Source organism: Haliotis rufescens, unplaced genomic scaffold, assembly GCF_023055435.1.
Source record: "Haliotis rufescens isolate VD_foot unplaced genomic scaffold, xgHalRufe1.0.p SCAF_4, whole genome shotgun sequence".
NCBI lineage: Eukaryota > Metazoa > Mollusca > Gastropoda > Lepetellida > Haliotidae > Haliotis > Haliotis rufescens.
Genome location: NW_025964112.1, coordinates 1,750,429 through 1,765,959, shown reverse-complemented (window position 1 = coordinate 1,765,959; position 15,531 = coordinate 1,750,429). Strand labels below are relative to the sequence as shown.

Genomic DNA, 15,531 nt, shown 5'->3' with positions numbered 1-15,531 from the left:
TCTTCAAGTGCCGTTTCATGTAAATGAGCAATTTGTTCGTCTGAAACAATGACAACACAGTCTCCAGCGACAACCACAATCTGCGTGGCAGTGATCAATGACCTTGATGCAAACAGTAAAACTGGATTTGGTGTAATCGCAGTGTCATCCTCTTCCACTTGGGGGGTCAGTTGGTCAACGAGATTACTCCCTGCCACTGGACCTGAGGAGATCAGGAGGTCTGGTCATAATGGCCAGGCATACATCACATCTATACTTCAGTTGGACACCCTTCACTCAGGCTTTTAATGGTTCACAGAGTTTTTCCCAAGTGCTTCTTCTGTGCCAGGTCTGTACAACCAGTATGTGATCCTGTCAGATACTGGTGGCTTTTTATTGAGCTTTCACAGCATTCATTACATCTGTCATCCTGGAAACTATGGCTCTCAGATGTATTTTTTCTCCCACATTTTAGTGCTAGTGGAATCTGTAGACCAATGTTGCAAATAAGCTGCTGATATGTCATATGTATGGAACTAGATTAGATTTAGATTTTAGATTTAAATCTTGTTCTAGATTTTATATCTAGTCAATAGAGTTTCTTCGGAAGGCCTGTGGTTGGCTCCCCAGCAATGTCATTCCCAAAGACTTGTTGTTACCCTGCCTGCTGTTTGGCATTAAGGGGCTTAAACAAGGACTGGTCGGCTCAGAGTCAGTATACTGTGTCTGAGTGGGGAATTCATGTTAAACTTCAGCATGGTTTCCAGTGGGCAAGCACTGTAAACCAACATCCAGACTAGTACAAGTAGACACACACACACACACACACACACACACACACACACACACACACACACACACACACACACACACACACACACACACACACACACACACACGTCGCCAGTGCAATAACCCTGAACTCGGTGTATGCAAGCTGTTCCAACAATACCACTCAGTATCCAGCTCATGCCGTCAGTAGATTGTCACTGATTTGGGAAATGCTAGTCTAAGCATCATGTTGAGTTCAATTTCTGTGAACTTCTCAACTGAATTTCTGACAAACACTGATAGTGCTAAGGCATTTGTTGAAGAGGGGAGCATTCATCCTCTTTTGTCAAACTGTTCAAAAAAGAAATTTCAATAAAAAATGAGTCTTAAGATGAATACATGCAATACACCTTGGTGATCAAAAAGCACATTTTTAGGTATCATTGCTTCATGAAAGTGAGAGAGGAAGAGGATATATGGTCGTACATTGCTTCCAGTAAATATTCCAAAAGTGGGGTCCACAGCATTGGTTTTCATGAACACCTGGCGTCATCACTGATAGTCAGGGATCCATTCATACTGTCTTCACCACTTCTTTGCCGTTAACGCTCAGGGCAGTCTGTTTCTCCAGGTGTTCACGACTGTTTATTCTCTGGTGATGGTGATTTATAGTTACACAAAGTAGACATGTGAGTCGACATCGTGACAAGCAGATGCCTCGTCTATCCAACCACCTGAAGTATCTGAATAACTGTCTAAATCACAAATCAACCTCGGGCATGACTATTTATTACAAGTCCAACAACAGAACAATACAGTAAAATGTGGGTTAAGAACAGGCAAAATACAAGACACATAGGTACGCTAATAAGTAACAAGCAGGTTGGTATGGGCAGGATTCCTTACAGAGCCTGGCAGCTCCCCCGACCTGGGACTCCCTTTCACATGATAGAGTTACAGAAGTTAGTTTTATATGGCAGCGTATTTTATTGTTGAACAATGATTGTAACTGGTACATTGTTCTGCTGCGATTCGGTAGACGCTCATTACATTATGTTTGGACAGGGATCAGTCGTCAGGAAGCTACTACATGTAGATGCTAGTGTGGTATGTAAACTTCCAGTCCAGTATACTGCAGACGGTGATAATTTCTGTAATGTTCTATGTTATGAGGGAACTATGTGGAACTTTCTAGTCACTGGTTAGACTGAAAAAGGGAACAATAGCGTGTTTGCGTATCTCTCACACATTTGGAATTAGCTTTCATGTGAGGATCGTTTTGAGTGAATAGATATTATGATCACTGACTTTTGCTATCACCACTGTATTTGTGTATTTGACACTGACCCCTGCCATCATGTTATTTGTTGTCATTGAATATTGTACCACCACTCTATTGTGTACTGTCATTGAATATTGTACTACCACTTTATTGTGTACTGTCATTGAATATTGTACTACCACTTTATTGTGTACTGTCATTGAATATCGTACCACCACTCTATTGTGTACTGCCATTGTAATGTCTGTGCAGTAATTTGTATTGACTTGTAAACTAAGTTAATTGTGTAATACATTTGTTGATTGTATACCACTTGTTGGTTGTTTGTTAGTTTCACACAAAGTTCTTTTACGTACAGATTTCTGGGTTAACGTGTTGTTTCAATATGGGAATCGACACGTTACATTAGACATTAAATGTGATAAGTGTCAAGGTGAGGGTGGTGCTGATTACTGACGGCTATCACCAGTGAGCGACAATAGCACATTGGCTAAAAATCCCAACAAGGTGTCATGTGACCCTGAGAATTATCCAATCTAAAACAGACTTATTCAAAGTTTCCCCATCAATGGAAAAATAAACTGCTAAAAAAAAGTTAAACACACTTGATTCTTTCATATTACTATAATTTATCTGCCATGACATGACAGGTCAACTAAAGTATTATGAAAGAATCATGACATGACAGGTCAAAAACTAAAGTATTATCAAAGAATCATGACATGACAGGTCAACTAAAGTATTATGAAAGAATCATGACATGACAGGTCAACTAAAGTATTATCAAAGAATCATGACATGACAGGTCAACTAAAGTATTATCAAAGAATCATGACATGACAGGTCAACTAAAGTATTATCAAAGAATCATGACATGACAGGTCAACTAAAGTAATAGGAAAGAATCATGGCATGACAGATTAACTGTAGTAATAGGAAAGAATCATGGCATGACAGATTAACTGTAGTAATAGGAAAGAATCGGGTGTCTTTAACTTCTTTAAACTAGTAGATATATCTTATAGTACAAAATGCTTTTGTCAGTCATTGTTGGATCTGCACCATTACAGGGACCGTTAGAAGAGAGGAATTTTTTTTGTAATTAGAGGTATGGTAGTCTAAGTCATTGCCAGTGAAGATCATTGCAGAAATTCTGAGTTTTAATCATATGTAACCAGAGGCAAATTCCAACATTATGAAACAGGAGTGCACATAAACAAAGTTACAATGTGACAGAAAAAACAGCAGGGGAGGGGGGGGGGGGCTGGGAGGCGGACTGCATGCCTATTCTATTGAGTTAATCTTCAAACAAATAAAAGTTTTTTTACATGCAAAATACCAGCAGTTCCCATGTCTAAAATGTCCAACATTCTCTTGCTTGTTTTTTCACAAATAAGTAACTTGGAAATGAACATGTTGAAGTAATTCTTTAGAGCTATCTGGTTTCCATTGATCAGGGAAAAGTAGAGAATGATATGTCACCTCAGGACACAGTGGTGCTTCTCAAACAGACTGATCAGCTTGATTATTCCGTGACAACAACACCGTCGCCCGCATCTTGATCAGTGGTTATTGTGCCCTACAGTAAAGGCCAATGCAGGTATCAGGGCTGGGGGTGTTGTAGGGCTGGTTGTCCATGCAGATCATTGAGATCGATAATCGATAACTAATTATCAATCAGTTATCGATAAATATTGGAGAAATAGAAATAGCTCTGCTACTGAAGCTGTCAGCAGTACTTTTCACGCTTAAGACACTGCTTCTTACTGTCTACACACTGAAAATGTTGGAAGAATGATGTTGGATGATAAATAAAATCTCACCCGAGTGTCTTTTGATATCAAATACATCAACACTCGGTGATTAAAGGGGAAAGACTCTGAGGCTTGCCGATTTCATTTCGATAATCCTTAATTGTTCTAACTATCGACAAAAGTTCCGATTATCTATCTTTTTAGCCAGCCTTAAGGTATAGTGACGACTCTCCTCCCTGCCCACTTCACGATGTGATGCTTGTTGGAACATTCGGGATTAACTGAAGCAGAAATAGAAGTTAGAAGGGTCAGAGATTATTAAACATCTTGCTGCTAATGGTGTTGTGCCGTAAAGCAATAGGAAACCTGTACATGGCACCAGGGGCTGATGGGGGCTGGTGGTGTATCAAGCGTGGTATCATTCCTCCGAGGACAGGGATGGGAATAGCATCCTAATTGATTTGATGCTTAAAAGTTTATCGGATCATTTCTCTCATCCTCAGGAGCAATCCTTTTTATCAGATTAATTGTCGGAGTTGGTGTGCTATTGCAATAAGCATGGGATTTGGCTGATGTTGTAGTTACTTCAGAAATACTTTCCATACAGCTATTAATCATTATTCTAAACTAACTCAAAGAAGATCTATGAAAATATTTTGGATATACCATTATTATTTGAAATTAAATGTGTTCCTAATTTCTGGCAAAGATGTTTTTATGTCTTGTACTTTATGTTGTACTTTAGGCAATAAGGCCTCTTGAACTCAACAGACGTCATCATCACAATAATGTCACAGCCAGTGGTCCTCAGTAGGACATCTTCAAGCTAAACATATCATGTATTATAGTTATAGTTATACTGAAGTCCAGGCCTGTGTATCCAAAGAGTGTCTTCCTTTGACAGTCTGTATGTGTTATTATTGTCCGCACTGATTTAGTTCCGCTGTTCCTCTCCCAGGTCAAATCAAGCAATATTCTCTATGTATGGTGGTCTGAACCACTACAGGCACTAGGGACATGCTGTCTGAACCACTACAGGCACTAGGGACATGCTGTCTGAACCACTACAGGCACTAGGGACATGGTTGTCTGAACCACTACAGGCACTAGGGACATGCTGTCTGAACCACAACAGGCACTAAGGACATGTTGTCTGAACCACTACAGGCACTAGGGACATGCTGTCTGAACCCCTATAGGCACTAGAGACATGGCTGTCTGAACCGCTACAGGCACTAGAGTCATGCTGTCTGAACCGCTACAGGCACTAGGGACATGCTGTCTGAACCACTACAGGCACTAGGGACATGGCTGTCTGAACCACTACAGGCACTAGGGACATGCTGTCTGAACCACTACAGGCACTAGGGACATGCTGTCTGAACCACTTCAGGCACTAGGGACATGCTGTCTGAACCACTGTTGCACGTGCACCAAGCTCCGTCACGAGCTGATATTTCCAATGCATGGTACACGGCTCTTCATTATTTCGTGGAGTCTTAAACTAGTATTTTATCAATTGCTGGCATGTTGAAAATACATGCTGAATGGGATTACAGGAAATATAGAGCCCTGATCAAGGATATATGTTTACCTGATTATTTTCTCTTCATAGGTTTATCCAATTGCTTTAAATATGAACATTGTGTTGTATGTGCTGATGTATGTTTGAATATGGGGTGTATACTTTCATCTGTTGATCAGTATATTAGGTGCAATCAGACTTGACTTGAGGTAAGGGGCTTTCAGTCGAGTGAATTGCTTGTTTTGTAAATGAATGAACAGCTTGTGATCTGACTGATTTCAAGCGAGTAGCTTTTGTGTTTCAGTGAAAGTAGGTAGCTTATCAGCAAAGCATTTTTTAAAAAGCACATGTGCTTGTGGTAGAAGGGAAGTGATGTTTGTAACTTGATGTGACACAGCCTTGATTGTTGCCTCTTCCTGTTAGCTCTATACTGAGGACGCCATTACCTGTTTGTGAAGTTGCACCCATGTCGGACCGAGAGAACAGAGATCATGTTGATGCTCGGTAAACAATGTACCATTTCAGAATTGACTGTGTATTTTTTTCAGTTCATTGAGGTATGAATTGAAAAACTGATGTGCAAACTGTATGATTCCGCGTAGCATGACGATACACGTGAGCAGAAAGGGGAATCCCTCGACTGTACTATTGGGATTCCCCGACATTCCACAGTAATAAAAGTAGTGCGCCTCGGTGGGCGTGGCTTATTTTTTTTACATTCTTTGGGAAATGAATGCAATAACACGTGACCAATTCGGCTAATCAGAATGCAGGAGTTTCAATGAAGACAACGAAAATTTAATTATTGTTAAATAACGATGTCTGATGTGGATTCAGAGAATCATAGCACTGGTGATTATGACTTTGCATATTTAACATTGCCATATTGCGTAGCCGATAGTATTGCTAGGGTGCCCTTAGTTGTTATGTAAGCCAGTATTGTGTGTATTAATAAACTCTTCTTTATTGTAGTCAGATTGTTGTGTCATCCACTCAATTGTGTGAGTTGTGTTGAGGTATACCCCTCTGCTTGCCATCACTCGTCAACACCTGTTATATAGGTATCCTGCAGTAACACAACATTAGATACATTTTGTCAAGTTTTAAAGATTATGCAAATATTTTAAAATACGTTAATAGTTAATTTCACACCATACCATCATGTGCCGCCGTAGCTGTGGTCGACAATTAGACGTCCTCAAATCAAATGATGCGGGCTGAACTCCGCTGGCGACACATGCTTTCCGTCAAAATTTGAAATCATTCACTTGTCAAAATAATTTTAAAAAATAGAGCCATCAATTCCAGCTGTAAATTAGTTGAACTGTTGGTTCAAGATAATGTATAATTGACAAACAACTGTCCATTCCTGAAAAATAATGGATTGTTCAAACAATAGAATGAGGTCACAGATGTGTTTTAATTAAGGTTACTTGTACAAAAAGGTCTTAAAAGTCTCTGATACTCCACTGCTTTTCAAAAGGGGCAAATATTAATATATTTGTTTATATAAATAATAAATCAACATCCACATGCAGGTGGATTGGGCGGTCACACTCAGTGACCTGGTTGACAGCGGGATAATCGTGTCCTGATGATGTGGACCATTGCTCATAACACCAATCACTGGTATGTCTGGTCCAGATTATGTACAGGCCACTGTCACACAGCTAGAAATATTACGGAGAGCGGCATGAGGTGAGGTGAGGTGAAATGGGGTTTAACGTCGCGTCCAAGATTATTGCACTTATAAAGCGACGTGCATGTACGTGTATGTGTTTGTGTGGCTGCTTGTACTAGTCCGGACTGATGCCGATTTATAGTGCTAGCTCACTGAGATACCATGCTGCAGTTTAACATGAATACCCCACTCAGACAAAGTATACTGACTCCGAGCCGACCAGTCCTTGTTTTAGCCCCTTAATGCCGAGCGCCAGACAGGGTAACAACAAGTACCATCTTTTAACGTCTTTTGGTATGACGCGGCCGGGGATCGACCCCGGACCTTCCGCTCTCCGGGCAGACGCTCTTCCACTAGACCACGGAGGCGGTCGAGAGCAGCATGAAACACAAACAAAACCAAAAAACACTTTTCAGGTAGCATCTGGACATATTCAGTAATAAGTTTATTTGTGTTTTCAATTTTTGACAGATTATTCAAAGAGATGAAAAGAAAATGAAGTTTAATGAGTGAGTGGGTTTGGTTTTTATGCCCCTTTTAGGAATATTCCAGCAATATCACAGCGGGGGACATCATAAATTGGCTTCACACATTGTACCCATGTTGGGATTCGAACCACGAGGCTACCCGGCCGCCCTGGAAGTTTAATGATCTTCAACTGAAACAATTATTTATTTTTTCTGTTGCAGACAGTAACTTCGTGCTGGGCAATGCTCAGGTGGCAGGGAAGCCCATTGTCTACTGTTCTGATGGCTTTTGTGAACTCACTGGGTTTGGTCGGGCTCAGGTCATGGCGAAGCGCTGTGTCTGCAAGTTCCTGTTCGGTAAAGACACGGACAATGACGAAAAACAGAAGATTGAAAGTGCCTTGGAAGACAAAAAAGAAACCAAAACTGAAATTCTTCTTTACAAGAAAAATGGTAAGTGTTTTCCATAATCAATGTCGGACTGGTTTTATGTGATTCTATGGAAGCCTGAAATCAGATGCCTCAATTGTCGTGTGTTTTTACAGCATGAGATTGTATTGCAGCGGAAGACTTACTGTGACCAAAAACATCTGAACATTGGAACTGGAATAATTGACATGCAGCAGAAATATACATATACATCTGGAAAAAGGTTAAGCAACACCCCTTCTTTGGTTTACACAGAGTTTTATCTGGGCCTGCTCAGAGGCTGATATGCAGCAAATGTCAGTAAATATTCCCAAATGGGAATTAAAAATATCCAATTGAGGTTGATATGTATATTACAAATAACATTGTGGCTTTGTAGAGATAACAGAACCAATAAATAGGAAGAGATGTTTTCATTCTTAGCTTTATATTCTTGCTTTGAATGCAAGCTAAAAAAACAATGTGAATGTACCCCTCAATTCTGAATTTAAGAAAAGCTGATATATTAGGGATCATCAATATTTTGGGGGATATTTGAATGAAATTGTGTTTTCATTCTTCACAACGGTCTTCAGTCTCCGTGGTCTAGTGGTAGAGCAGAAGGTCATGGGTTTGGTCCCTGACTGTGTCATACCAAAAGACGTTCAAAGATGTTACTTGTTGTTGCCCTGTCTGGCGCTCTGCTTTAAGGGGCTAAAACAAGGACTGGTCGGCTCGGAGTCAGTATACTGTGTCTGAGTGGGGTATTCATGTTTAACTGCAGCATGGTATCTCAGTGGGCTAGCACTATAAATCGGCATCAGTCCGGAGCAGCCACACACGATTGCTCACAAACACAATATCACACACACACACACACACACACACACACACACACACACACACACACACACACACACACACACACACAATCACACACACAATCACACACACACACACACAATCACACACACACACACACAATCACACACACACACACACACGATTGCTCACGAACACAATCACACAAACACACCTCACCTTCAATACAAAAAAATTGTTCATGATCCCTAACTTATTTTGTTCATTATACTTTGATTGCGATGATTGTTGGCTTTTCAGTTGTTACACAAACTGTCATTGGATCCACTACTGGTTTCTTTCTGCATATTCTGAATTTAGCATTTGGCTCAAGGTCATAAGGGATTGACCAGTGATCAAATAACTTTATCGATAGACCATCTGAAGGTTTATCACTTGAAAATGAGGCCATCTCAAACCTTATTGACATGTTTGTGTGTGGACCAGTTGAGCACAGCCTCACCCTTGGTCTCTGGTTGACATGTTTGTGTGTGAACCAGTTGAGCACAGCATCACTCTTTGTCTCTGGTTGACATGTTTGTGTGTGAACCAGTTGAGCACAGCATAACCCTTGGTCTCTGGTTGACATGTTTGTGTGTGAACCAGTTGAGCACAGCATAACCCTTGGTCTCTGGTTGACATGTTTGTGTATTAACCAGTTGAGCACAGCCTCACCCTTGGTCTCTGGTTGAAATGTTTGTGTGTTAACCAGTTGAGCACAGCCTCTCTCTTAGTCTCTGGTTGAAATGTTTGTGTGTTAACCAGTTGAGCACAGCCTCATCCTTGGTCTCTGGTTGAAATGTTTGTGTGTTAACCAGTTGAGCACAGCCTCACTCTTAGTCTCTGGTTGAGGAGTTTTACTCAAGGTCCTTCGAGTGATGTGCCATTATTGAAGTAGTAAATGCTAGGTCAGCGACAGGTACAGCAGCGTGAATACAGCAAGGGATTCACTGTTTGTCCGGCATGTCAAGCTGTCTGAGTGCAGAAAGGGTAACACACCATTGTATATAGATCGGTTGTCCATCATACCGTGGAGGCGCAGCTGTAGATGACAGCATCAACTTGTATCGACAATAGGTACCTGTGTTGTGAAGTAACAACAGCTCATAAAGACTTAATAGGTTTATAGATTTCTTCTGGCCCAAAGGGAGCAAGGGGGGTAGGCTCGCTAATGATACCGGAGGCCCAGGTTCCATTCCACACATGGATACAATGTGTGAAGCCCACCCTGAGTGTCCCCAGCGGTGATGTGACATGGATGTGAACACATGGCTTACACGGTACATCACACACAAGGCTTACACGGTACATCACACACAAAGGCTTACACAGCACATCACACACAAAACTTACAAGAATATAGTACACACAATCAGACAGTGTCTGTGTGTACAGTTCCGTGAGACAAGACAGTCAGGCAGACAGTGTCTGTGTGTACAGTTGGGTGAGACGAGATGGTCAGGCAGACAGTGTCTTTGTGTACGGTTTCATGAGTCGAGACAGTCAAACAGATAGTGTCTATGTGTACGGTTTCATGAGTCGAGACAGTTAAACAGACAGTGTCTATGTGTACGGTAAGGTGAGACGAGACAGTTAAACAGATAGTGTCTGTGTACGGTTTCATGAGTCGAGACAGTTAAACAGACAGTGTCTGTGTGTACAGTTCTGTGAGACGAGACAGTCAAACAGATAGTGTCTATGTGTACAGTTCCGTGAGACAAGACAGTCAGTGTCTGTGTGTACAGTTCCGTGAGACGAGACAGTCAGGCAGACAGTGTCTGTGTGTACAGTTCCGTGAGACAAGACAGTCAGGCAGACAGTGTCTGTGTGTACAGTTCCGTGAGACGAGACAGTCAGGCAGACAGTGTCTGTGTGTACAGTTCCGTGAGACGAGACAGTCAGTGTCTGTGTGTACAGTTGCGTGAGACAAGACAGTCAGGCAGACAGTGTCTGTGTGTACAGTTGGGTGAGACAAGACAGACAGGCAGACAGTGTCTGTGTGTACAGTTGGGTGAGACAAGACAGTCAGGCAGACAGTGTCTGTGTGTACAGTTGGGTGAGACAAGACAGTCAGGCAGACAGTGTCTGTGTGTACAGTTGGGTGAGACAAGACAGTCAGGCAGACAGTGTCTGTGTGTACAGTTGGGTGAGACAAGACAGACAGGCAGACAGTGTCTGTGTGTACAGTTGGGTGAGACAAGACAGACAGGCAGACAGTGTCTGTGTGTACAGTTGGGTGAGACAAGACAGTCAGGCAGACAGTGTCTGTGTGTACAGTTGGGTGAGACAAGACAGTCAGGCAGACAGTGTCTGTGTGTACAGTTGGGTGAGACAAGACAGTCAGGCAGACAGTGTCTGTGTGTACAGTTGGGTGAGACGAGACAGTCAGGCAGACAGTGTCTACTTGTTGGTCTCCAGTAGACAGGCATTACACAGTGCCCACTTTCATCCTTGTAACACTGAACCCAAGCCTGTTGACGGCCCTATAGAAATCAAGTTGACAACAATCCTGTTTACATTCTGCAAACGTTCATGCAACTGAAAGGTCTTCCTCGTTTGGACGTTTGATCTGCGATTTTCAATTATGGAAATACTCGTGTGAGTGCGTCTGCAGGATTACGTCCTAATCATCGTTGGAGATTGATGTTCTACCACTGTCTCCAATTGTCGTGGCTGTAACAGCCCTGTAACGGTGCTTGAGATCCCCCTTCCTGAACGTGACTGCTTTTACTCGGACAAGTGTGATTGTGTGGTGATTGACAGTTTATGGAGGGTAAGGACCCCTGACCTGATTCCCCCAGCTTCTTAATGTCAGATTGATTTTATTGTATTCAGGTCTGGGTAGAAGTGAAGCTTTCAGAGAAGCAGTTGCCTTCAGAAAGAGTTAACTTGTGAAGCGATCTTTCTGAAGCAGGTTCATCAACAAGAATGTATGTCAGAGTTGAATACCGTGAGATAGAGAGATGAATACCGTGAGATGCGGAGATGAATACCGTGAGATGCGGCGTTGAATACCGTGAGATGTGGAGATGAATACCGTGAGATGCAGAGATGAAAACCGTGAGATGTGGAGATGAATACCGTGAGATAGAGAGATGAATACCGTGAGATGCAGAGATGAATACCGTGAGATGTGGAGATGAATAGCGTGAGATGCAGAGATGAATACCGTGAGATGCGGCGTTGAATACCGTGAGATAGAGAGATGAATACCGTGAGATGCGGCGTTGAATACCATGAGATGCAGAGATGAATACCGTGAGATAGAGGGATGAATACTGTGAGATGCGGAGTTGAATACCATGAGATGTGGAGATGAATACCATGAGATGCAGAGATGAATACCGTGAGATGCAGAGATGAAAACCGTGAGATGTGGAGATGAATACCTTGAGATGCGGAGATGAATAGCGTGAGATGCGGAGATGAATACTGTGAGATAGAGAGATGAATAGCGTGAGATGCGGAGAGGAATACCGTGAGATGCGGAGATGAATACTGTGAGATGTGGAGATGAATACCGTGAGATGCGGAGATGAATCTTGTTTGATGTATTGATGAGATTGGTTTGCAACAGGAGAGGAATAATGTTGTGACATTATAACCTGTGTCTCCGTCACAGTCAAAGTTATCTCTGTTACAGATCCTGCGATCTCTGTTACAGAGCTTGGAATAATATGACAGTGGTTTTATCATTTGTTTGGCATTTACAATTTGTTCTACTGCCAAAGAGTGAATTTACATATGTTACACAATAGGAAACTGGAAACATTTGGTTTGCCAATATTTCTCATTAAATCTGTTGAACTGTCTGAAAGGTCTGCTTCCAGAGGGACCACCCTTTGTCCACAAGGCAATCTACGCGAGACATGGGATTCTATTTTTCACAGCATCAGCTGGTCATGAAATACAGATTGAAGCAAGTACCGGGTAGAGCTGGGACGAGTCCAAATTTATTACCCGGGTATCCACCCCCCTATTACCTGACCCTACTTGGGTACCCGCCCCCTATTACCTGACCCTACATGGGAACCCGCCCCCTATTACCTGACCCTACTTGGGTACCCGCCCCCTATTACCTGACCCTACTTGGGTACCCGCCCCCTATTACCTGACCCTACTTGGGTACCCGCCCCCTATTACCCGACCCTACCCAGGTACCCAATGTATGTCTCAAGAGATAGGTACAAAATGTCTGATTGGGAATAGTTTGACCGTAGCCCTGACAAAGTTTATTGAGAAACACGTATAAAACCATCTGGTCATGCTTAGACTGCAGTTTTGACTGAAGTTATATCTTTATTCAAACACTTAAAGTCTGAAGGAATGGGTGCATAGTCAGAAAGAAATGCAAACATAAGCCACTTATAGTGTAACCATGGAGCGAATTCCAGATACCAAACACTTGTATTATAGACACGATATGCTGGAACAATTTTCAGCCAAGTGGAAGAAGTCAGTGCAGGGGAGATAACTCAGTTCAGTCTTACCATCAATAGTCTGATCATGTAAGTGCAGCACCTGTAAAATATACACAGATCAACGTCAGGCTACACGACATTCTCAGATATACCGTATTTGACGTAATAAGTGCCCAGGGCGCTCTCAAAATTAGAAATAGGGGGCTCTTATTAGAATATTATTTTGGTAAAAAATAAACATAGTTGAAAGATACATTTCGTGGTTTTTGCTGACAGTCTGAAATGTTTATGTACGACAGAAAATATTTACAGAATTTAATTGCCCATAGTATACCGAATAGATAAGTCTTGTGTACATTGATCAATCCGAAGGGGTGCTAATTGGGCTTGTTCACTAGCCAATATATCGGCAAATATCGCCGTGGGCGCTTATTAGAGCGGGGCGCTTATTACGTCAAATACGGTAAATCAAAATGGCTTTGAGTCTGTTTGAAATTAGTTAATGACACTTTACATCCCTGGTGTCAGTGTTGGATACACAATGGATATACTTCCTTATCCCACACAAATGCTGATACATAACCTTGTATTCCCATTAGGATATATACTCCTATATCACCTTCATCCATAGCAGTGGCTCTTATTTCTTCTAATCCAGATAATCCTTTAATCCCCTTCTAATGCCATATTTGCCAGAAGGTGTAATTTTATATTAACCTCTAATCTTTTATATATGACAAGATATTCTCTCATAATGCTTAGTAAGACATATATTCCATCAATTCCTGTCTAGACATGGCGATGTTCCCCGAGTGACCAGACAGAAGGATCAGACATTATTATATTAGATCAAGTTGACCAAAGCACATGAAACTGAGCAGATGACTAAGAGATTGAAACCAACCAGTTGACCCGTGGGATTTAAACACTGTAAGGAACAGTCAAACATTTCACTAATATTTGGGCAGGTTGAAAAAAAATTGAGGCTACTGTTTTAAAAGAATGAGATTAAGAAAACAATTTTTATTTGTTTGAATGCAACCATATACTTATTGATGCATCATGTTAAAAAAATATTAAATGAGAATATTTTATATGAAGATGTTGAGGGTATTGTTCAATGCCAGGATATCTATTTTTCCACCTGCCAACTTTTTATTTGATGATGACAAAATGGTATGGCAAACAAAATATTAAAGCCGACCTAACATACATTTTTTTCGAGTGGGCTTTTTTTAAATGTCATATGTAAAGAATTAATTCTTGTTATTTGGAGAGCTATAGAAAATTCATGTAGTTATTTATTGAATCAATTTGGTTATAACCTTTCCAGGCTTGAGTTGGAGTTTTATTTGGTGAATAATAAACATGCTAGGGGAAGGATACATGGATTATTCATTTGTCTGGATTATTCTTACTGTCTGTAACACTTGAGGAAATCATTCAGGGTTTTTTTTCTTGGTGGAAATAAAAAAGTGTGAAAGCAGTTGACATGTTTAGCTGTGGAGTCTAGCAGCTCTGTGTAGTTCTGTTCTCCCATCCACACGCCTGACAGAGTGACAATATTGTATTCAGTCTCATATACTGTGCATATGTCTGAGTCAAATTATTTAATGGTCTTGGCACCAACAGAATTGAATACAATGCCATATTCCACACAAGCAATGATTTAAAGGGTAAGAAATCTTTATTTCAAATATGAAGAAATATTCAATACATATTCATAGTCTCTTAAACTGATCAGATATATATTGAGTCCGAAGATTTTATGGTGACGTACGTCAGCACTGCCTGGAAGTAACTGTTGGACTCCGGGTAAGTGAGGCCTTCATTGAGTGTCTGGCGATGCTTCATGAAAGATGTATGTAATAGCTTCACCCCCACTAACATGTGCTCCATGCACGTCTGGACAACTCTCGCTCATATACTTATGCTCATATACTCATGCTCATATACTCATGCTTATATACTCATGCTTATATACTCATGCTCATATACTCATGCTTATATACTCATGCTCATATACTCATGCTCATATACTCATGCTTATATACTCATGCTCATATACTCTTGCTCATATACTCATGCTCATATACTCATGCTCATATACTCTCGCTCATATACTCTCGCTCATATACTCATGCTCATATACTCTCGCTCATATACTCATGCTCATATACTCATGCTCATATACTCTCGCTCATATACTCTCGCTCATATACTCTCGCTCATATACTCATGCTCATATACTCATGCTCATATACTCATGCTCATATACTCATGCTTATATACTCATGCTCATATACACATGCTCATATACTCTTGCTCATATACTCTCGCTCATATACTCATGCTCATATACTCATGCTCATATACTCATGC

The 15,531-nt window shown here is 41.2% G+C and overlaps 1 protein-coding gene across 2 annotated transcripts in view; it reads left to right on the top strand.

Moving 5' to 3' along the window:
- The window catches only part of LOC125372325 (potassium voltage-gated channel subfamily H member 8-like), a 351,499-nt gene that overhangs the window by 135,111 nt on the left and 200,857 nt on the right, over positions 1 to 15,531 (top strand). For both annotated transcript variants that reach the window (XM_048381871.1, XM_048381870.1), the window contains exon 2: positions 7,682 to 7,912. In XM_048381871.1, coding sequence (XP_048237828.1) covers positions 7,682 to 7,912 — 231 coding nt within the window. The remainder of the gene's footprint in view (positions 1 to 7,681; positions 7,913 to 15,531) is intronic.